The sequence below is a fragment of the Struthio camelus genome, chromosome 1 (assembly GCF_040807025.1).
Source record: "Struthio camelus isolate bStrCam1 chromosome 1, bStrCam1.hap1, whole genome shotgun sequence".
NCBI lineage: Eukaryota > Metazoa > Chordata > Aves > Struthioniformes > Struthionidae > Struthio > Struthio camelus.
Window position 1 is genome coordinate 44,533,025 of NC_090942.1, and position 24,592 is coordinate 44,557,616.

Below are 24,592 nucleotides of genomic sequence, written 5' to 3' on the forward strand. Positions count from 1 at the left end.
GCTCCCTTTACCCAAAGCAACCTACTGATTTAAAAATTCTGAGATTATAACAAAAAGTAAATTCTGTTTTTCCAGCTACTCACTTGGAACCTTTGTCTAGAGTATGATCAGGTTTCTGAACTTCTTTCTGTGACTGCTCGGAAATGCTGACTTACCTTTTTGTTTTTCTTGCTTTTGATACAGTCTGAACTTCTTATGTTATTTTACAATTGTAGGAGCTGAGTGCTGAAGAGCCCTGGAATATTCAAATGAGAATTTGATTCATACATTCTGTTTCCATTCTGCTTGTGTTACCAGTCTAGACAGCTTCTGCCTGCTTCTTCCAGAACCATAGCTTTGTTTTCTGCTTCACTGTTATCTTTAAAGGTGGCTTGTCAGGGTCTCTTTTTCCATCCCTCCTCAAAAAGTAACTTTCGCAAAAGTGCCAAAAAGAAAATAGCCTACAAATACATACATGGTTTCCCAGCTGTCCAAGTTGTTGTGCAAGATAAAATATGCAAGTAAATACAATTTCATATTGTACCTCTTCCTAATACGTCATTTCTTATTTTGTTAGTGTAGGCATGGGCACTTCAAACCAAGAATTGTATCTTAATATTTGGAAAAAATCCTAGTATATATGCCTTTGTTCATTTTTTGCTCACATTTAAAATATTTGTGCATGTTGTAAATTATATTCATTATTTTCCTTCTCCAATTTGCCATATTTTTTATTTGCTGTGAACTTCATCATCTTCCCTTTGCTTATGGTTTCTTTATATTTTCCTTGATCTGAGTCTTATGTTCTAAACCATTGCCTTTTACTTTCTTCCACTTGCATCTGTCCAATACGTGTGTATGCAGGTCATCTCTAGTCTGGGCACCAAAGAAAAGACAAAACGGTCACGTGATCTACAAGCATAGATCCCGGTAAAATTGAGTGCGGGGCATGGAATTGTATCTCCAACTGCTGACCTGAAAAGTGCTGCATTTTTCTTTCCCAAAATGCATTTGCATGCATTCTGGCAATTAAAAGCTGACTTTGTTTCTTGTTTGTACATTAGTAGTAACAATCATAATACTTATTATTACAAAATGTTTTTCATATTTAAATTGTTCTGCAAGCATTAACTATTTATAGTGACAGTAATAAAGAACAAATAGCATTTGGTGAATTGGCTGAAAATATCGATTAGTGTAACATTGTATCCAAAATTCAATTTTTTTTTTCCTGCTGGTTCTATGCTGTGCAACAGATCTGAGCCTGATTATATTTAGAGGCAAGACAGAGTCTGACATGGAAACTGGACAGTTGCTGGATCCCTAGGCTGGTGACGTTTCCATCTTTTCTCACAATATTATGGATTATTTCCTTAGAATTAATGCTTATGAAAAATAATCACATGGTGATTACATTTAATCCCTTATTTAAGGAAAAAAAACTTATTTCAGGCACCGTACGTTATCAAAGGACAAGCTATAGGCAAAAATGTCAACCATTACCCATCAACAGCTTTACAGATTAAAACTTTTTGGATCATAATGTCAGGGACTTTCTGTACTGTGCAAAACAAAGAAAACTGTTCATGCCAAACAGACAATAAATGTCTGCAGTGTAGTTTAATCAGCATACTTCAGTTCTGGCTATGGATACTTAGGAAACTTGTAACCTTTGCACCAAAGAAATGATGTAGAAATAAAAGCAAATTAAAAACAATGGATGATACACACTTGAAAGAAAGTATCTAAGAAGTTTTTTTTTAATAACTTTTTTTCACCATGGGAAACCGTCATAGTAAACTGGAAAGTTATAAAGCAAGCTGATCATTTCATCTGGAGAAGTTTTTTTTCCATTTTTAATTTGCAGTTTGAGCCTTTTCGTGTTTCTTTGATAAGATTCTCTCTTTGTTCATAGGTTTCTCCAGCAGCAAGCATTTTCTGTACTTTGATATTTAGTAATGTCACTGCTTTGGGGAGAGAACCTTCCTTTAATCTCCTGCCTGTTTCCTGTTCCTCTTTAGGATCTGTGAATGCACAGAGGCAGAGGCTGAAATTATTCTTCAGCTAAAGAGTGAGCTGAGGGAGAAAGAGCTGAAATTAACGGACATTCGTCTTGAAGCACTCAGCTCTGCACACCATCTGGATCAGATTCGGGAAGCCATGAACCGCATGCAGGTCAGTGCAGTAACATAAGTGATGACAGGAGTGCACCCCTAAAGTGTGCTTGGTGTATTTCCTTTCTCGGTATTTCGTTTCAGGTATGCAAAAAATGTTGGTATAAAGTAAAGTGACAGGTTGACAGTGCTTCCAAAAGATTGGTATGGTGAATGTTCACCTTACAATAATAAGATGATATTCTTAGCATTTATGTTAGCAACCAAAATGTGTTTAAGAGATATGGAAAAAGACATAATCCTTGTCCATAGGATATTTGTAATGAAAACCCTCTAGCCGGGGAAAGCAATGTGACTGACAAGCAGGTCACAAAGGGATTTCTACAGAGCTTTCATTACTTGGGCAGGGTATGTGCGGGGAAATATGTGCATACTCGTATCTTCACTTCTAGTTTCTAACCCAGCCATAGCCTGCAGAAACAAAGTATGTAAAATTAGAATAAATTATTGTATCCAGCATTGCTAAAATTTCACTACTTTATTACTTATGACACTTTTCCACATCCTTCCTGAACACATTTTTATCAAATGACTTTCCCTTTCACCTGGATGAAAGGATGCAGAAAAAAGGACAGTGTTCTGCACAGTGTTCAGCAGAGAGCTTCATGTGAGTCAGTTCTGTTGCTGACACGTAAGTGTCAAGTGTCACATGTGGTGTCCAAATCCACAGTATCCACGCAGATCGGATGAGTATGACATAGGTCCTGGAATGACAGATGAGATATCTAGGATGTCCCTGAGGGCACTAGAAGCATGTATTTGGGAAACTGAACCAAGGCCAATGGGATAGCATTCAGCTTGAGATTAGGACAGCAGTTTTTAAATGTCTATGTATGAGCTAGGTGATTAACTACTGTTGTAGTCACTGGAGCTGTAGACATGCAGTAATGGGATCTAGAGAACCATCCTAATATAGGTGCATAGGGTGAAAGTCAGTTGCCTAAGTATAAGCATCTAGTGCTGTCTGAACCAGCCTGAGGTATCTGCGCAGGACTTGAAGTTTTAACATTTGACTACTGGAAGATTTTGCGTACAGTGGCAGTAGAAAGCCACGTTTACACATCTGAATCCAGCCCGTGGGGCTTGTCAACTGAATTGCGCTGTGTTCAGTACTTAGACCAGGTGGGCATGTAGACACTTAAGTATAGATGCTCACAGTGGCTGATTTCATAACTACAGGACCTGGTCAGCTTGCTCCAATTTCTAGCTTTCTTATTTACCTCGTGCCTGTAGCAGTCTCAGCCACACCTTTCAACGTGTACAGTACCTGCCAGCCTCCCAAATGCTCAACCCCCTAGCTGTCTCAACACAGATATGAGATATTTGGCTGAACTTCAGTTAAAGGGAAGAATGATCAAGAACTGATCTGTAAGTGAGGATTTCAATTTTAGAAAGATAAATTTGGGGAAACTGAAGTTAGAAAGCCTTGTGGCCTAAAAACCTCCTGAATGTGAATGAGATGAGTAAAAGCGTGGAATACCCTCAGACCAAAGGTCCAAAACCATTATAGAAACATATCTTCAGCAAGAGGACTGCTCCAGAACTGATTAGCTGTATCAAGACGCTAAAAAGGAATTAGGAATAAGCAGAGAGATTTCTCAGAATACAAACCAGAAGACAGATCGTTGAGTCAAAAAGTGTGGACACGGGGAGAACAGTGAGCAGCAAGGCTGAGCGAGGCCTTGTGAAAGATGTTGAAAGGAACAGTAGAAATTATATGGCTTTTAAAAGAAGAAAAAAATGACACTACTCTGAGTTAAAGATAGCATATTCAGTACACTTTTATTGTGGCACAAAAACTAAATGAGTACATTGTCCAGGTTCTAAAAGGATGATGATGTTGGTCAGAGAAGGGAAGACTGACTAATGAAAATGAGAGTGTGAAAAATGGGAGTTACCACAGTGGCAAGAAAACAAAATTTGAAAGATTAATTCTCCCCTTGAGAGAACTGAATGCTGTGCGTCTCAGAATTAAGGAAGAAGTAGTTGCAGGACAATTACAAAAACACTGGCAAATAATTTTAATCTATCAAGTTATAAATGTTACTGTATGAAGGGAGAACAGCTAATGTAGTACTTCTGCAAAAAGGAAAATACTATTATCTGGATGTTACCTATCTATATTTTTCTGATCACAGTAATTGTAAGGGCTTCTTAGCAAATTTTGGAGATAAGAATAATTAAAGAATAAGTGGTCAGTGAAAAATAGGATAAAATGTAGAGAGGTTTACCAAGGGCAGGTAATGCCTAATTAATGGGTTTAGTTTACCTTTGGTTAGCAGATCTTCCAGACAAGCAGTACGCAGAGAACTGCTCACCTATCTGGACATAAGGGTAGCATGTAGTTACTTGCAGTAGTGAGGAACAGGATGTGAAGGCTTATAGGTTCCTATAGTCTTACACTGGGATTTGAAGGACTAAACAAAGTGAGTTCCCCAGAGGAGGAGCTTCCTGTAGTTACAAGCAAGGTTTGAACTTCACCAAAGCTGAGTGGTGGTGACTAGTTCATATGCAGACCTCTGCCAGTGCTGGTGATCACTGCCTCTTCTGAAGTTTTCCCAAAGGAACAGTCAGTCCTTGGAGCCTCCAAACTCTGTGGCATTTTGCAGAACTGATGGGGATTGGGAAGAGGAAAAAGTGGGATTGATGGGAAAGGTATGTGAGCACCATGCATATTCAAAGCACCTTAAAAATCTAAAGCTCAACTGAATGGAAAACTGCTGAAAATTGTGTAATTGATCAGCTTATGTCGTGGACTAGACTGATATCACATGACTCATTTCACCATCGCTCTTTTCCTGATTTCAAACTAAGACTGAACTGGTGGCATTCATTACTATGTTCTGTCAATATTTTGCTAGTTTGTCCCTTTCCTTTCACTTTCTCCTCACCTTTGCCTGTTTGACCTAATCATTTTGTAGCAGTTGCATTTTTTTTGTGGTGTTATCCCTTATGTTTTAACTTGTATGATGTGGCCAAACAGCCTTCAGAAAACGATAGGACTTCTAGCAGAGTGTTAGTGAATGTGGAATTAAATTTTATGTGCAAAACCATCCGCAAGAATAAGCAGTTGCTTTGTACTATGCTTCATGAAGCGACTGAAAGCTAGATTTAGCTGGTACCAGGCCGTGCTCAGGCTAAGTTTTCATTTTATTATTGTACCTTCAGTGATCACTTGGCCCCACAGAGGATTTAGCTAAAAAAATTCCTAGCTGTGCTGATTCATCTGTCACTGTATGTTTTCATCAGAGAGGTTTTGTTGGCCGTTATGTGAACAATCCCACGTTTGGATGATCAGAAACTCTTATCTGATATCAAGAAGGATTATGAAACTGTTAAAATGTCAATTTCTAATTGTAAATTTTTAATTTCAGTGCTCCCCTGTGAAGTTATTGCTTAAATTGTACATTCAGTGGCAGTAGTCATTTTCTGTGACTTTAGAGGATATGTCAATGCATATCCAAAATGTTAGGAATAACTTTCTTAACTGACTGTTACCTAGGATTTTTGACAATAAAAAATAGCACTCTAAAACTGGGGGTAGTTGGGATAATTCTCACCATACCTGTAGTATAGCCAACCATACAATAAACACAGAGCCTTGAAGACTGTTGGTTAGTACCTGTTTTGAGGCAAAAGCTAACGCAAGGTTGTAGGGTTTTTTCCTTCATTTCGGAAGTGAAAGCAATCCACTGTTCACTGACTGGGTTTATGCTTTTGCTCTAGTGCCGCATACTGCTGTGGAGCTGCTAAACCAGTTGGCTGCTGCTCCTGAACAGCAAGCACCTGAATAGCCACCCCCAATGGTTTTCTGAAACAATAACCTCCTTTGTTTTTGTTTTGGTTTCTTTTGAGTGCAGAATGAAATTGAGATACTGAAAGCTGAAAATGATCGTTTAAAGGCAGAGACTGGTAATACTGGAAAGCCTACCAGACCATCATCAGAGTCTTCAAGCAGCACATCATCTTCTTCATCACGGCAGTCACTGGGACTTTCTCTGAACAATTTAAACATCACAGAATCTGTTACATCAGGTAAATATATTTTGTGTACTTGCATACCTCAGTAATTAGTAATAATTTATTATTTTTCATCCTCTTAATAGGCTATATATAAAAGGCATGTCTGAAACTTAGTATTCCTCATGTTGCTCATGTGAACATCAGATACACTAATGACAATGAGAAACAGTGTTGGCAGTCATTTCTGAAAACGTAACTTTTAGAAGGGTCTGAGTAATAGTAACAGCTTGTTCATTTTATTTCCTTAGTGCCTAGTAATGATACTCGTTGACTCCCTAGTTTACAGTATTCTTTGAGTATCTAGTTTGCAGGTTATCTGATAAGAACAATATATGTTATAGTATACATGAGACCTGTACCAGTAGGTTGTCTTGTCCATATGGGACAAATATGAGCACAGTACATTACGCTTCCCTTTTTAATTCACAGACCTTTTATCGTTAGGTTAGGTCCCTTAATATCTTTCCATATTTTAAGCTGGGAAGGAAGATGGTCTCAGTTAGTATTATCTCCTAGTTATCTTTTGTACGATATAGCTAGGTAGTCTATGTTGGATCAGATCACCATTTATCACAGGAGCCAAAGACCGCCTGGCTTATTAAGCACTCCTGTTGTCTTCTGTGAATGAGAGAAAGCACGCAGAACTTTGGTCCACATCCTGAACATTAACATTTGGTTATTTTCCATGCCATAGAGTTTATGATAATAAGCCTTTGACACTTGTTTTGATAATGTGGCCAAGGAACAGAAGTACTATCTCTAACATTAGAACCATGAGCATAGTGAAAGCAAAGCAGTGCTCATTAATGTGGACCCCATAGAAAGGATAATGCAATCTCTGGAAGCAATAAAAATGTGGTTAATAATTATTGAAAGAGTCTAGGCAAGACTACAGCTGGGAATGTGCCAAACTGCCTGACTATTATTTAGGTTGGCAGTTAGTCGTAGTATCTTGCCAGTCATTGATTACATGGGTGTTTGAACGTTTCTTTGGTTAATATCAGATTTTATACAAAATTGGTATGTTTTTTCTTTACATTCCAGCCAACATTTTTGCCAGGTTTAACTTTTAGAATCGGTGAGCCTGTGTCAGGCCTTGGTATACACTGAAGTGTTGCAAATACGAGGAGAAAAAGTTTTAACTCTGGTTCCTGCTCACACAATCAACACGTTTTAAAAAAATAAAAATAGAACAGAGTTATTTTCAAAATGGTAATTGTGGAAACTCTTTCATGCGTAGCAGCTATTAGCACCATGTCTCTTGGCTCTAACTCTGTCTAGATACAGGAATAAACATAATATAAGCTTTATATAATTTTCTGTGTTATTGATTCTAAATGTTTTCTAGTATGCAAAGTAATTACTTCTGGTTACAAGAAATAAAAGAAATAAGGGTGCCTAATGAGGAGTGCAGGATTTGTACTCCATTTAAATATGAATCCAACATTTTTGATCATTGTGGGTATCGTTTTATTGCAGTGCCAGAGAACTTGGAAGGCTGACAGCTTGCTGCCAAGTCCTGTGGGATTTCTGTGGCAGCTGAAGCGCTATTACGGCAAAGTTCCTTAGATCTGGAGAAGTTAATCATACTGGGGACTAAGCTGAGAAAGATAATGAGGGCCTTGGCCCATCGTGTTAAGAATTCTATGGCCATTTCTAGCAGACCAGTATTAACTGGAAAAGACTAAAGCTATTCATTGCTGCTTCCTAAGGGTAGGGCCATCTTCTGCGCCTCCCAAGAGGTGTGAGTAGCAAGCTTGGGAGGGGTTCGGCGATCACAGGCACCCATTTTGCAACCAGTCCCTGGATTAAAGCGCAGCAAACAGGCGCCAGTACAAGGCTGTGTATGTACTAATCCGATGAAAGCGATGTGCCAGGGCTCAGACAAAAGTGAGCTGGGATTGCCGTAGTGCAGCTAAGGATGAGGCCTAGCAGAAGGTAATTAAAGCAATTAACACTCTGGTGAAATGCTCGCTCCATTGGGCATCTTCTCAGTCCTGATATCAGTGAAAGGGAGAGCTCTCAGTAGTAGATGCATTTTTTCAATAGATGCAGAATGGTGCCTCATTCCTAAACGCTTAAAGAAAAAGGTATCTAAAAGGCTGTGTGAAGGTCATTTAGGGATTGAAAAATTTCAGAGGCGGACCAGAGATATTTTAAATTGACCTTGGATGGGCATTATCAAAACTCTTAAGGTTTGTCACATACAAACCAAAATTTTGTCTTGCCAAAATACAAGACAAGTCAAGTGAAAAAGCCCATTTTGATGGCACAGGAAAAACCAACTGCCTGGAACAAAATAGGCATAAGTTTGTTTAAGCTGGCAACAAAAATGATTTTTTGATTAGATCTATTTAAAAAAACTAGCAGAATCTGCTTTCTAGGTCAGGTGCAAGCTGTCAAACTTTGTACATGAGGACTCACTTATTTCTTAAATACATTCATTCAAGCCATATTCATGAGACTTTTTAGTTTTTGCTTTAAGCAAGTACTTCTGTGACTGAATCTTACTGGCACCTCAGTTTAATTTGGGTGAAATCCAACCTTGTGCAGATTATGACATGAAGTCAACGCACTACTTCAATCATCACAATAAGAAAGAGCAGGATTTAGGGTAGTGGGTACTTACTGTGCTGGCCTTTGAAGAAAATGCAAATCCAAAGTCTCTTCTAACTTGATATTTAGTTAAAAAGCCTAACAGAATAATCTTTGAGGAAACCTCTGTAGGAAGACAGCAATTTTACCCTTTGCAGTAATGCCTCAGGCTTAGCCTTTAGTAAGAAATATATCCTTCTGCATTCTTGTTTTAGGAGGGAGGGAGGAGGTAGGTCTAGAAGCAGAAGCACAGAGCAGATCAGAGTCACTCTTTACATCCAGGAAACTTAAAACCTTTTATTGGAGAAATGGCTGAATGCAGAGTCCCATTTTCAGGAGGAATGCATAGTGGTTTTCTAGTGGATTCTCCTTCTAAGCCTGTTTTATGGGGAAAAAAGACTCTGTATCCATGTTGTGTACAGAAGGTAAAGAGATTAGCTGGAAAGAGAAATTAAAGTTCTGTTTTACGGAGCAGAAAATATATCAGCACAAGGATTTGTTGCGTTTCTCCTGATAGCATTCTAAAGGGCATGATGAGTGCCCAAAGGTGTAAAGTTAATTTAGGTTTTAAGCAACCGTGTGGACATATGGTAATTTTGACCGTGTTCCAAGAGGGAAAGCAACAGCAAAATTGTAATGCAAGAATTTATTTCTTTCTGGTTCCTCTATTCATTTTTACATGGCTAAAGCTTCTAATTAATACTGCCTCAAACAGTTAAGAAATTGTTACTTTTTTTCATATCCAACAGAAAAAGTGAAGTGGGAATAAGAACAGGTTCAAATGATGGTGCTGCCAGTTGTTGTGATGGCAGCCTTTCTTATTAACAAAAAATCCCTTTGAACAAGTGTTGAACTGGTGAGGTGAACATAACTGATCTGTCATGTTAGTCACGCCTCTTCTTGTATCGTAGATATTTTGCTAGATGATGTCACAGATGGAGCACTCCACAAAGAAGGCCATAGCGTGAAAATTTTAGTCACTATAAACAAGGGCTACAGTCGAGCCAAGGTAAGTTCATTATCCAGAGGTCTAGTCACAGAATTACAGCTCTGGCAAATCCTGCAGTATAGTGGCGGATCTCCTTGCGCTACTTTCAGCTGTGAACTAAATGGAAATATGCTAAAAATAGCACTTCTTTTCTCTGTCATCTGTATATGTTTAATATAGTCAGTTTAATATATAGTAATGTCACATAGCCTCCTCCTGCCTTTGTGACGGCTCAGACACTACCAATTCTCAGTTTAATTAGTAGTGAGATGTTCTGGGACCTGCTATCTCCATTCAAAAGTGGCTATAAATTAGATATATGCCTTGGACCCTAAGGGTACATGTATGAATGTGCTGCTGAAGTAATCCATTTGGAATCACATTGTCATGTTTTCCTGTTTTATATTGCAAAAGTATTATAAATGCAATGCAAATTTTATTTGTATTCAGCTTTCTCTAAATATAGATGCAACATAAGAGCAGAGTAAGATGCTGTGTTTCCTTCCGTATGTAGATGTACCACAGTAATATTATTTTTACCTATTTCTGGCACAGAGATTATTAGTAAAGTTGTAGCATCACATGCTAAATAATATCATTTGTCTTTATTGGTAACATTAGTTTTAGCCCAGTTTGTGAAATCTCTGTCTTTGTAGGATCAAAAAACACATGCATATCTGATAGGATCTATTGGAGTTAGTGGAAAAACAAAATGGGATGTTTTAGATGGTGTAATCAGACGCCTCTTTAAGGTAAGACATGGAAAAATTAGCTCAAGCATTAATTGAGTGTCTTTTTTCACTTTTGAAAAATGTTATATATTTTCTTTTGTCTTGCCAAGTCTTTTTTTTTGACTTATAGCTGACAGCACTATTAAATTCTATCCTTAATGTTGTTCTTTTTTAATGGTTATAGCCAGTTCTCTATTGCATGTAATTCCAAGAATCTTCTTTGAATATGACTTCATCTATACCGTAGTATGTGCCCATATTACTTTCATTCAATGACGATATCTATTTTTTTGTCTTGTGTTTTCATATAATTTCAGGAATATATTTTCCGAGTGGATCCAGCTACTAGCCTAGGCTTAAGCTCTGACTGCATTGCTAGCTATTGTATAGGGGATGTAATAAGAGCCCATAGCCTAGAAGTGCCTGAACTGCTGCCTTGTGGATATCTAGTTGGAGATAATAACATCATCACTGTGAACCTGAAAGGTAAAACCATAAGGATATTTTTGCAGATATTGTATAGTTTTTCACTGCATTCCCCCATCCCTTCATTTTCTTTTAGACCTGACCTTTCTGTAGCCTGACTCGTAGCACAGTAGGGCATTTTGAGGTGAACCCAAGGATATCCCTGTCCTTCTCTGCCTGCCTGACTGTCAAATCACAGCAAAGTACAAAATTCTGAATAGGGACCAAAAAAAAAAAAAAAGAGCTTATGATCAAAAAAATTAATGCATAACCCAGTTCCACAGGAGAAAACTGAAACATTTCAAAAGCTGTAGGGATTTGCTATAGGAAGGGAGAGGGGCCTTCCAAAGAACTATGCATATATTGATGTGACAACTGGTAATCCTTGTGGCTGTCACTTTGACCTTTTTCTATCGTGATTGCCTGTAGTGTCTGAAACACACATCTTTGCCTCACTGAGCCTTCTCTTCACATTTAGTTTGATTTCATTTCTCCCACCCGTCTAGTCACACTGCCGCTGCCACTGTTTAATTTTTTGGCCCAGTAGAAGAATGTATTTCCAACAGTAATGAAAACCTACATAGGAGTCTGATTTAGGCAGAGGCATCTTACCTGCTTTCAGCATGGCACAGACCTCTTCAGGCGCTGGGTCAAACCTAAACTTACCTTAGCAAGGAAGGAGACAAGTCGTTTTCCTTTTCTTTTGTTTCCAGGAGTGGAAGAAAACAGTTTGGACAGTTTTGTGTTTGACACATTAATTCCTAAACCAATTACCCAGCGGTACTTTAATTTACTGATGGAGCATCGCAGAATTATTCTGTCGGGACCCAGTGGCACAGGAAAGACCTATTTAGCTAACAGGCTGGCTGAATATATAATAACTAAATCTGGCAGGAAAAAAACTGAGGATGCAATTGCAACTTTTAACGTAGATCACAAGTCAAGCAAGGTAAGTTACAATTGAAATGGTAACCTATCACCTGATTTGTAGTGAGCACGTAGCATAGATCCTACTAATTGGCATACTGTTTTGCTGCTCATTTTTCATCCTCTCCTACAAGGATTCAATCTCCAGTCCCCTGAGGAATGAAGAGCAGGTCTCTCTGTTCTAAACAGAGCATTGAAACACTGTGAAGGAAACCTGAATTTTTGCTCACTCGAGGGAATCCACCTTAAGGATAGATGCAGAATGAAATACCGATGTAACTTCCGTTCTTAGAGTGTCTAACTCCTTTGTCAGAAAGGCTGAGTATATAGTAATGCTGGTCCATCTGGCTTTTTCAACAGTAAAAATAGAGCCTATTGTTAGCAGAGATTTGAGAATGAGGATTTTGAACTAGTATCGGGGGTTCAGTTTCTTGGTTGACACTGTATAAATAGTCCTGCTGCCATGGTTTCTGGAGTGCATCAGTCAGGAAGCTGAGCATGCTAAAACAACCTAGTGCATCGTATCATATTCAGAGTGATTTACATAGCTCAGATTATCAAGCTTCTAACATGACCACCGTGCTACCCACAGATAATAGTATTCACCTGTTATCCTGAATTGGGTATACTCCTAACTTGGTACCCAGGGAAGTGGTCAGAAAATGAAAGGTTTTGCCCAGGGCTTTCGGCTTTTCACGGAACATAGTAAATGTTAACATAATATAAGAAGGATGAACATGTGGATCCCAAAGGGGTGGGAGAGCCATTCCAGTAAAAACACCTCTTTTCAGGGTCTTTATATGGATGATTTGTGATGCCATTTACTTTGGCAGGGGAAGTGCTCCTATTTGATTGTTATACCATATATGCATTTGTAAGGGAAATCTTCCCACAGAAGAACGAGCTTTGGGTTGCTACTAAATTGCTTGTTGTATGTGTGGGTTTTTTTTCTTATTCTTTGTTTCTATGAAGATTATGTAGAATGTCTAGGTTTATAGTAAAAAAGAAAAAAACATATCGTTGTCAAATGCCAAGTGTACTTGAATAATACAGACGGTGCTGCTATTCTTTGGAAGAAACCCATAGAGACACCTGATCATTAAAAAGCCAAGCAAAAGCTTTCTTGAAATAAAAAAGGTACATGTTCCCAGTAAAAATAAAAGATTTTGCTATCACTGATCTGGAAAGTAAAATGACAATAGAAACATTGTCCGTAACACCAAGCATTCCCAACAATGACAAAATTAGATACCTCACGGGATACAGCTGTAAAACTTGACTAGCCCAGACCCTCAAGGGCAATGAAGTTTCAATAAAAATATGAAAAGTTTTGGTGATAGAAAGCACTAAAAAGCAGCCAGGCAGATAGCTGACAGAAAAAAAAAAAGTGTGTACACAAGGAATTTTATTAAGAAGTGTGATACAATATCCTCAAAAGATGATTGAACAGATTTTCAGTGAGAGAGGTGAAAGGAGATATCTGAGGAAGGAGTTCAGTATGCCTAGATTGGGTAACAATGTGTTGTTTTTAATATATAAATGTGGCATTCATAAAATTGGAGGCCCAACAGTTATTGTGAGTATCTCAGGCCCCTGGGAACAGGACATTTAATTGTAGCCTATTTCCCATTGGAGATAAGATATTTTATCAGCAGGTTCCTAAGGAGTGTTTCCACCAAAGAGGAGTATGTATGCTTCAGTCTCTTGCCTTATGTTTAGTGCTTTTGTTTTTCTCCGCATATGACTTCAGTATTGCCCCAGCTAAGAAGCAGGTATTCCTGCCTGTGCTGATCCAGCTAAATTATCCGCAGTTGGGAAACTCTGTAACAGCTTCTTTATCTTTCTGGAAGTCTTTTCTGCTGTAATTGCATACATGGTCTAATTGGTCTAAGCTTTTCTGTTTTTTTGTTAATTCTGCTAAAGGATCTGCGACAGTACCTAGCTAATCTTGCTGAGCAATGCAGTGCTGACAACAATGGTGCTGACCTCCCTGTGGTCATAATTCTTGATAACCTCCACCACATCAGTTCACTAAGCGACATCTTCAATGGTTTCCTCAATTGTAAATACAACAAATGGTAGGTAGTAGCTCTTGTCTCCGCCTTCACACACCTTAACAGCTAAAAGCTCTTTGTTAGTTTGCAAAACAAAATGTCCCGGTGGGTGGAACCTTAGACTGCCTTAAGCTAGATCAGGGAAGCCCTTTTGCAGGTCCTTAAAGTGCTTAAATAATTTTCCCCTTCTTCAGCCAAATACGTAATGTATCTGCTTCAGTTTATTTATATGACTCCTATGCATCTCAGTGAGATATAAATGTACCACTGAATTTAAGAATGTATTTAAATGCTTGACCGGATTAGAGTCTTATTCCTTTTGCCCGGTCAGGTCACACAAGCTCATTAGTACTGTGAGGAGAGGTTATGGGAGACTAAGAATAAACGCACTTTATAATAGTGGAATTTGGGATATATGTGAACCCATGAAGCGTGCAATGTAGAAGAGGCTGTATAGCTGATGCTCTTGCGTTTCCTACAGTTTTCCTATGGGCCACAGTAGTGCAGAAGTGTGAAGCTGGCTGACTGTCCTTTATTGCCAAGCAAGAATAAAAATAATGGTTTCTGGAAACTTCCACTGGATATAGGGTATTTCTACTGCAAAGGCTTCATCCTAGGGCCTACCCTTCATAAAATCGCTGTATACGGTCTCTTACTCATGAGATTCACTGGCTTCTGAAATTAAAACTCTAAGCCTGCTACAAAATAATGAGGTACACGAGCACAGGTTTACCTCATTTCTTTATTACACATGGGTACTAGTAAATTGTAAATGTGCAGAAGGGGAGAACATTTAAGAATAAACAAACAACAAAGAGATTAGATGAGAAATATTTTAAATCTTAAATGCATCTATGGTCTCTCTTCAAAGTTAACCTGGTGCAGATAAGAATAAAAAATATTCTCTGAACATGTGAATGGGTTCTCCCTCAGCGAAATTTCCAATTGAATCTAATACTTTTCTCTTTTCAGTCCCTATATTATTGGAACTATGAACCAGGGAGTTTCTTCTTCACCAAATCTGGAGCTGCATCACAATTTCAGGTACATTCCCTCTATATTTACTTTTTCCATGTTTGCACAGAACTCTCAAACTCCCTTCTCAGCCCAGTTCTGCAAACATCCATCACAGCAAGGCGGTTTAGCTCCTGTGACTCTGCTATACTGATAGCTCTCAGCATGGTGTTTTTCCTTCTGGTGAAAGAAACAAGACACCTTTCCTATATCTCTAGCGTAATGCTACAGTTGTTGCCTTCCATTTATCTTCAGCACTATCTTGAATTCTAGCTGAAACCTGTGATCATGATTGCATTGCAGCAGCGGGCAATAAGGAAAGAGCATAGCCTTGTGTTTATTAGAGCTATTCTATATTTGCTGGTTCACCAGCCTTGGGAGCTCATGACATCGTTTTCATCTGTGTGTTCAAGAGGATATGGTATATTTGCAATTCATTGCTACCTGACATTTATCCTTTCTTCCCAGGTGGGTGCTGTGTGCTAACCACACAGAGCCTGTCAAAGGTTTCTTGGGCAGATATCTGAGGAGGAAGCTGATTGAGACTGAAATAGAAAAGAACATACGCAATAATGAGCTCATCAAAATCATTGACTGGATCCCAAAAACATGGCATCATCTCAACAGCTTCCTAGAAACGCACAGCTCTTCAGATGTAACCATTGGTGAGTCCTGGCACAGTGGTTTGAAATAGGATGCAGGCTGAGCATGTTAGAGATTAGTGAAGGCTAAATTTGCTTTTGAAAAGTTATTCTGTCCCAATCTACAATGGGAGATGCAGAATCACTGTGGGGAACTTGCCTGCCTAGTGTTATCAGCAAGATTAAAAAGAAAATACAAAGTTTAATGAGAAAGTATGTATTCCCTGATATTTCTGACTTGGTTGCTAAAGACTTTTAAGTAAATGATCATCGTTTTAAAAATTCAACATTACCAATAATGACCTCAATAGCAAATTTTCAAAGTTTAATCTTTTTCCTACTTTCACATCGCAGCACAGTTACAGCAGTAAAAACAGTCGGTCTGTCAGTTCAACAAATTAGCAAATGGGAGATGTACATATACCTGAGGTCTTCTAGTGAAATAGTTATGTTAGCAAAAAATCACACATCGCAGTAAAACTTGCAAGTGTTCATCGGGCCTTAGGATTGCAAAAGGTGACACTAGTTCATTTTGAATAACAGGAGACTGATAGCTCAATAGTTGTAGTCTCATGTTACCGTTTTCTTCATTGCAGTCTTCTCCAGTAATAATTTTTCTTTAATTCTGTAAAGATTATTTTTAGTGTGCTCAACTAGGTCAACATTTTTAATACATAACTTGACTTCTCAGGTCCCCGCCTTTTCCTCCCTTGCCCTATGGATGTTGATGGCTCCCGAGTGTGGTTCACAGACCTCTGGAACTATTCCCTGGTGCCATATCTTCTGGAAGCTGTGAGAGAGGGACTTCAGGTAAGTCACTTGCTTCAAAGCAAATGTTTGTATTAGTTTCATAGACTTTCTCCAAGCTACTTTTACGCAAAGCATCCAAGTGTTGTGCCTTTGCATTTACAAGAATAAAGTTGTGGTAGGATTATAGAAATCAGCCTTGGGCTCCTTTTGACTTGCTCTTACCCAATTATATAACTTGGCTTTATTTTATCCAATACTAACATATCTTAGATTTTTATGAAGAGAGTTTCTCTTCTGTGGCTGCTGGAAGGTTCTTCTTTTTCCACCGTTTGAACAGAGTTCACAGCAATGCTGAATACAGCTCGTATTGCCTCCCTGAGGGAAGGCAGCCTCAGTCTATCGTTGCATGGAAGAGCTAACAGCCCCCCTACACTGAGTAACGAAAGAGCTTTGGTCTGCCTAATCGTCTCCCACCTCGGTATCTATGTAGGCATACAGGCATGTGGAGAAAAGCTTGTGAACAAGGATATTTTCACCATGCGGAAAGAATTTGCTTACTGGCCTTATCTAACCAGACTGAGATAACTTGCTCTTTGGCCCTGCTGAAAATGCAAGTCTGTCCCTTTTTCACCCTTACATCTTGCACTACTGCTTGTATTTCCCTTGGTTTTGCTCTCTCCACTTTCCTTTTCCTGTGGGGCTAAGATTTCTTCCCTGCTGTGTTCTCATCATGGATAGCTGCTGTCAGTTCAGAGTGCTTCGTTGTTCCTCCGTCCTGTCCTCTCCAGAGCTAGGTGTTAGCAGCACTTCCATTCTTTTAACGTTCTCCATTACCACACTAGTAAGATTTCTTATACTTTAATAGAAGGAGGGCTGCAAATAGTTTTACTGTATATAGCACTGTATCCTGTCCCACGTAGGTAAAGATTTAGGACCCATTGCACATCTCTGGAGCAAACCTAAATCTTGAAATTAATCCAGACTTTATTTCCGATTTCTATTTGGGTTTCTCCCTTTGCTTTCTTTTTATGCACTGCAATCCTATGAAAAGATACTATGTGGAAAGGCAGTTTTTTTGCCACACATGACTCTACTGACACTGAAAGAAATTGCTGCACAGTGCAGAGGGGATAGTTCTGGACCAGTCAAAGAACTGTGTAAGCAGCTGCGATTTCTTTATCACCTTGTATTGATATGGTGACATACTGATGAGCTGGAGGTTTAGAATCTTGCCTGTTGAATATTTCACGCTTTCCTAAAACTGCTTATCTCTCTGGGAATTGGAGAGTGTTTAGACCTTGTGCAAAAAACTGCCAAATGTCTGATAGAACAGCCACATTGAGATTAACTTATTCAGACCAGCTATAAAAAAGCAGTGATATTCTTCATGCTCAAATTTTCTCAGATATATAGGAAAACTTCAGTTCTGGAGCAGAAGATGGCAGCATACAGAAGAAAATACAGTGTTTCATGAACCTTTCCAATTTTTAGATGATTTGGATGACTTCCATAGAACAGCATTATTAATAGCACACAGAAATGTTTTGCATGATATGATTAGATTTTCCTAGATCCAGAGGAGGGTGGAAAGTGACTTTTTAGCCTGGTACTTAGAAAACTCATTTGTCAGACCCAGAATGTACAATCCTTGCCCCAGACTTCAGAAAAGATTTGATCTCTGTTAATCTCAATATGAAGCAAATGCTGCCTGGAGTTAGCTTTATACCGCCCTGCAAAACATTTCCTCTTGGCGCATTTAGGCAGATCCCTGCTAAGCAGCCTCGCCTCTGTGAAGTGCATAAGGAGCCTGTGCACGATATAGGGAACTTGGCTGCCTAACCTGGAGCTCTGGATTCAGCAAGTGCCTCAGAGCAGGTGTTGCAATGATAAGCACAACTTATCTCTGTGGCTTTAGCACTAAAATCCTTAACTATTTTATTCCTCGTTAGGAGTACTCCTCGTTATGGAGCATCTGAATGCTCCGTGAGTGCTCCCTGCCAATATTACGCTGCTACTTGGACCGTAGCTGGTTGAGCTGGGACAGATCACAGAAAGCGCTGGTGAATGGTTCCCAAGTCCAGTGTGTCATTTTTACTGCAGATAGCATAGCTAAAGGGAATTTGTAAAGCAGCAGCCGAGGGTCTCCCAGTTAATGGGTTGCTCGTGAACTGCAGTGAGGCATGGGTGGGGCATTTTAGTGAAGAAGCTGCCAGACCTCCTAAACTTGGAGAGTTCTCATTCGTCCTTCTTTCTGCCCTCCTTCCAGATTTGTAAGTACTGCTGTGCTCCACAGTAGGGAAATCCTGGCTTTCTTGAATTCCTTCTCTTAACCTTGTGAAAGATCTCAAACTTAAGCTGTGGACAGACGTCTGCTTTTGGATCCAATTCTGCTAGGAAAAGAGAACAATCTGTACTGGCACTTCCTAATTCTCTTCAGACAAAATCAAATTAACTTGAATATTTTAGACAGAGCTGAGTTAATTTTCGCTGATAGGCCTTAAGCAAATTACTGAAAGGTTTTATTTCATGTTGTATCAAAAGCTTGTAATTCTTGCTCTTGCCTATGAGTATCACTAGCTATGAAGCACTTTTCAACTTGCAGCCCCTCTGTGTGTTGAAGGAGCACTAACAGAGCTGAGGTTGTTTGAATATGTGATCATATCTGAGTGCTGAGCACTTTCAAAACAAGTAATGTACTAAAATGGTTTAGATGTGTTTGCCTTTTTGTCTGCTGTTACAACTGGTGCCAAAAACTCCATAGAATAACTACTTGTATTATATCCATAATACAGATGTATGGTAAGAGGGCGCCTTGGGAGGATCCCTCCAAATGGGTAGCTGATACCTATCCGTGGAGCTCTGCATCTCTACAGCATGAGTGGCCATCATTACTTCAGTTAAGACCAGAAGATGTTGGGTACGAAGGTTATGCATCAGCAAAAGAAGGAACAACCTCAAAGCACGTTCCACAGAGTGAAACAGAAGGGGATCCTTTGGTAAGATTTAAACTTTGGGAAAAATGCTTTTCAGTATGTACTTTACTGTCACACATTAAATTGTACAGTGTACAGTAAACAATGTACTGTATATCTGTTCCAACATGGTCCTTTAAAATGAATCTCACTATAATTTATAAAAAAAGTGATAGGAATGAAAGAAAAATCTGCCGACGGGGAAGATATGTGCAACTTAATGTGTCCTTAAATTTTATGCATTTCCCATCTGCCCAGAAATGTTTGTGGTCTTCATCATGATAATGTCTGGGTACTGCTCTTAAGCAATTTATTAATTGATTTATTCTAAAAACACCTCTCCAGGTTGGGCAATTTGTCATGTACGTTCTACAGCTGAGGAACTCATATTATCTAACTTGTCTATTGTAGACAATTTAGTGGAAATGCAAATTAGACAGCCGTCCTGCCATTCCTCAGAACATTTTCAGATAAGTGATGACTGTATAACAGTCTTAATGTATATGGGATGCAAGTGTGGTGACACTAAGAGATAAGAGGTTGATTTCCCTAAATGCCGTGTATTGTTTTATTTAAATATTATCCCAGACGTTTGGGTGTACCAATGCCTCCTCTGGTAATGGAATATTAAATTGCGTATATTGAACTGCTATTCTTGTATAGTGCTTTCTCTATAGACTGTCTTTATCATAATTCAAAATACCATTTTAGAGAACTACCTTTGGAATACAGGAAGCCTCTGGAAAGGGAACTTCTCAGAGCAAAATGCTTTGAAATCTTACCAGTGCTAAGGAAATGAATCCTCAGAGCCACCAAAGTGTTCAGTCCGCAAAACCAGACCTTGCATCCTGAAAAAGTGTAGGGAGTCGGCTCGTCTGACCCCCATCTCGCAGTCCAAAGGCTCTGGGGTGATTGACCCTGTGATTCAGGCTACCAGCAAGCATATTGGCTGGGTTTCTGGCATGTGTGCATCACCTTCTACTAAGCGATATATGAAACTGCTTGGGAGGCTAAAGAATTCAGTGGTCCATCACCCTTGCTCCCTACACACTGCGGTCGTTTGCTGTTTACAGCTTCCTGTATTTGACTAATTAGGAGAAGCTTGAAACTTCTGCATGTAGGGCTTGTCACTGCCTCCAGGAGAGCTAATGGGAAGACAGACACTGGTGCTGGGGGGACAGAATCACACCCAGTGATTGTGCCTGTGGAGACAGGACATTTCATATGTAGGCTATTTTACACACCTACTGCACGTATCCTGCACCGTCAAATAGGCATAGCTATTAAACTTGCAGGTGAAGCTACCTAACAGCATTAAACAATGTTAAACACTGTTTCAAGTCTGGAGAAAGCTTTACAAACTGCAGGCTTGAGACCATAGAGATGGGAGGATTCCTGAGCAAACTTGAAAAAGGACTTAACTCTCACACACAAAGTACCTCTCCTTCTTCTGGTTTTCATTCCTGTTTTTTGTAATGACAGCTTATTTGTTCCTTGAAATACATTAAAACGATGTTAAAAACCCTTTGCAGCCCTGAGTACGCTGGCAGGAGTAGTTGTTTCATAAATAAAATCCTCATCGTTACACAGAGTTAGGTGTCAAGCATCCAAATAATTTTCTGGAGCTTACTGCTGGATTTTTATGATTTTTCGGATGGGCTTCAGGTTCCAGCAATGCCCAAATGAATTAGGTGGGGGCTCTCCCTCTCCTGGGAAGGAGGGTCTGTTGCTGGTCCCCTCGCTGAGGTCAGCTCCTCAGCAGCAGATGGTACTCTTTTATGAAGCAGCTGGCCTCAGTCCACCCCTTGCTCACTGCCTCCTTGTCTCTCTCTTGCAGAGGGGGCATGTTTGTGTGATTATGTTTTTAGTTGCTTTTCCAATGTATTCTGTCTACTCTGTTCCAAAAATTATTTGGAAGCTTGACTGTCTCCAAATACAGGCCCAGATGTCCAGCTGCGATATGGCTTCCTTCCCCTGCCCGTGCTGCAGCTGCAGCCATTCCCACCTCCGAATTAAAGAGAGTTATCAGGCAGCTCCATTATATCCCCCTGGCTCTTTGGACCTTTAAACTGACACTTCTATTTAAAGACCAGAAGACAGTGTAAAGGGTGCCAGGAGGGGCCACTGACACCTCGCCTTTTCCAAAATCCTTTTCATGGTCTCCTCAGCTAGATACCAACACACTTCATACAGCAGAGGAGCTTTATTCAATTTTAGCATGGCCGCTGTGGCAGTAAATGTGACAAGATTATGAAAACATTTCCTTCTTCTTTCAGATGAATATGCTAATGAGGCTTCAAGAGGCAGCCAGCTATTCGAGCGCACAAAGCTGTGACAGTGATAGCACCAGCCACCATGACGACATTTTGGATTCATCCCTTGAATCAACTCTCTGAAAGAGACAAATCGTGGTGGAGGAGCATGGTAAAATCTGTTTCCACTAGACCACTGCCAGTATTAAAGCAGCGCGCCGAGGTCCCTGAATGAGAATGGTGTGTTGTAGGTAGGCAGGAGACCAACTCTGCAAAGTCAGGAAGAAAAATTGAAGTGGAAAGCTTGAATTAGTTTAATTTCAAGGCATTTCAGTATCTTTGGAGCCAAGTGAGACTCCATTCGTCAACTGGAAAGGGCCCTAGATCAAGGGCATCTAAGCAGATTGCACATGTGTTAGCCAAACTGGAATTTTTTTTTCCCTTTTCTTCTTTCTCTCTCTCTGTCTCTCTCTGTCTCTCTCTCTGTCTCTCTGTACGAGTTTACAGTGAAAACTTGTTTGTTTTTATTTCTTTTAGTTTACCCTGACGCGCTGCATGAACAATGCGGTCTCCTAGTTCTCTTCTAACCTCTGTTGTGCCACATGGTGCTGGTCACAGGACTGCAGTGGTGTTTGCGTGGTACGCTACTGCCCATTCCAAAACAAGTCAAAGATGATGATAGTAACTCAGAAAGCACAAACAGTATTGTGCAATCACCAGAAAACATGACTGTGATATGCTGGATAAGTGCCAATTTAATTCTAACTGCCATGGTCACGGTGATGCGCTCCATCAAGTTTTTAGTGTACGAGTCACAGATTTTATAAAGTTGTTTTTACCACAAAGGTCTTTTTTAACCACCTGCCCACTCCTTAACAGCAGTTTTATACCAATTATTAACCAACACTGAATAAAGGCTTTTTAGGGCTTCATTTGTTTGAGCCTTTTCAGTGAAAGAAGGAACATTTCCTATGGTGCTGTCTCACTGCCTTAAAACAGATTTCTAGAACAGTTTTACAGTTGGTTTAATTCCTAAACCATTGGTAATTTACACTGTTTTTTTCTTCATTTACTAATGAGAAAATGTCAGTTAACACAGTAGCCTCATATCTGTATATCATGATTTTTTAAAGAAATGGATAGGAGAAAGAACAGTTGCTATATAATATTTTTATCTTGTGAATAGATTGCTCTGCCTACCCTCAGAAACATACAAGGAACCCAAACCCACTTCCACTGCCACCTAACTGCTGAGAAAATCAGCTCAAATCCATTTGGTCCCATGGAATGGAGTTTTTGGAGGATACATGTTTTGAATTCTTATCCAGCAGAGCTGGATGCACTTGATGCAGCATGAGCACAAATGTATGTTTTTTTTTTTCCTTTTTCTAGTTTTAGCATGTTGTTTTGATTGCTATTGTTGTACATGAAAAAATCAGCATAAAAGAACACTGAAGCAGTGATGTCCACTGTGGAAGAGGAAGAGTTTATACTGTAAAAGTGGGTTGGTTTTGCACAGTCTTCTGGGTGGGTATTGTAAATATTAAAAAAAAATAAAAAGCCTTGCACAAATCAAATCAAAAACAAGCAAACAAAAAAACTTGTATTTTATTCTGTTGGTGTTAAGAGATGTTTCACTTGCTGAGATTTCCTGTATGTTACAAACAAACACAGAATGCAAACCTTAAAAGCTGTTATTACCTGGTGTGTTTGTCCTGTATTTACAGTTGTTATGACTATGCAGGAGCTATCAATGCTAGAGTGAGCATGTTTCAGTTTCTATATGAAACCAATACATTTTGGGGGGGGGGGGGGGGGGGGAAATCTGAAAATGTTTTAAGTGCATATGTCATGGCAGGCTACAAACAGATTGCATTAAAACTGCTCAGAATAATCGGAAATGCTCTTTTACCACAAGAGGCATCCGGTTAAAATAATTGCATATAAACAAGATGGTATCTAAGGGCTTTGGCATTGTGTAGACATGTACTGTACACCAACGTGGATGTTACCTTCAGGATGTGCAATTGGTGCTATTAACTCTTTGTGGCCACCCTGTGGTCACTTGCTGTAAAACAAAGATAAAACAATGCAGTTTTCAAATGGCACTGAGCTGCATCACTGAATCTAGAGGTTCCTACACGGTGCTATTGCCCTAATAAAACTCTAACTGATTTTATGCAAGTAGGATTCAGTCAGACCAACATTATACCCCCCCGCCCCCAAATCTGGATCCATTTCTGTTGTAAAATGTCGGCACATACATCCTGACTGACTCAAAGAACTAAAGGAAAGCTGCTCTTTCCTATACCTGTGGTCTGAGCAAACCTGCAAATCTTTTCCTGCCATATTTAACACACAAACACACCATATTGCATATACAGAACTTCCTGCAATACATCTCAGTGAGTCCACCTAGTTTACAACTCAGAATTGTTTGTGAAACGTTTGTCTGTATACATTTTATATTTTGTACATTTTTGATGTAACATATCATGTAAATAGACAGAAACAGTGAAATAAATCATCTGAAAAGTTTTGTAGTCTTTGTAAAGCCCTAATAATAAGTATTTGGTGTCATCGGACTTAACTGGATGATGTATTTTCTATTGGTTTATTGTTCCTCTAGCTTGTAAACCAGCTTGCGTATATTTTTTTGCAGGTGTGCGCACTGTATCTGTCTAAATTATTACTTTGCCATTAAAGTGGAATTATTTATTGAAAACACAGTCTGGTGTTTTTGCAGTCAGGGCCACTTAAGGGTTAGATATTACTTCAAACATAAAAATGTATAAACAAAATGACAAACTGAAGGATGTAATTTTTTATATTCAGCAGAACTAATCTATGTAAAAAGAAAGTTAGGTACACGTTATAGTTCCAGGGATTCTCTGTTATTCTTGAATGACTTTTCCTGTGGTGGGAACAGGTTGTGCAGTTCAGAAGCAATCTAACAGTCTCCTCCTCCTCAAGATTATCTTAAAGTGCAAGGATATTGATTTCAATGGTGGTAAACCTGTACAAAAT

General features: G+C 39.2%; 1 protein-coding gene across 18 annotated transcripts in view; it reads left to right on the forward strand.

Annotated features, from left to right (window-relative positions):
* NAV3 (neuron navigator 3) overlaps positions 1-24,290 on the forward strand; it is a 552,459-nt gene extending 528,169 nt beyond the window's left edge. For 17 of the 18 annotated variants that reach the window (XM_009669555.2, XM_068936171.1, XM_068936230.1 and 14 more), the window contains 12 exons: positions 2,001-2,154; positions 6,014-6,188; positions 9,683-9,780; positions 10,416-10,511; positions 10,808-10,976; positions 11,669-11,904; positions 13,806-13,960; positions 14,909-14,980; positions 15,419-15,615; positions 16,283-16,401; positions 19,134-19,337; positions 21,590-24,290. In XM_009669555.2, the coding sequence (XP_009667850.2) occupies positions 2,001-2,154; positions 6,014-6,188; positions 9,683-9,780; positions 10,416-10,511; positions 10,808-10,976; positions 11,669-11,904; positions 13,806-13,960; positions 14,909-14,980; positions 15,419-15,615; positions 16,283-16,401; positions 19,134-19,337; positions 21,590-21,709 (1,795 nt within the window). In that variant the 3' untranslated portion in view covers positions 21,710-24,290. The remainder of the gene's footprint in view (positions 1-2,000; positions 2,155-6,013; positions 6,189-9,682; positions 9,781-10,415; positions 10,512-10,807; positions 10,977-11,668; positions 11,905-13,805; positions 13,961-14,908; positions 14,981-15,418; positions 15,616-16,282; positions 16,402-19,133; positions 19,338-21,589) is intronic. The other variant, XM_068936179.1, reaches the window with a different exon arrangement.
* The last annotated feature ends 302 nt before the right edge of the window (positions 24,291-24,592 follow it).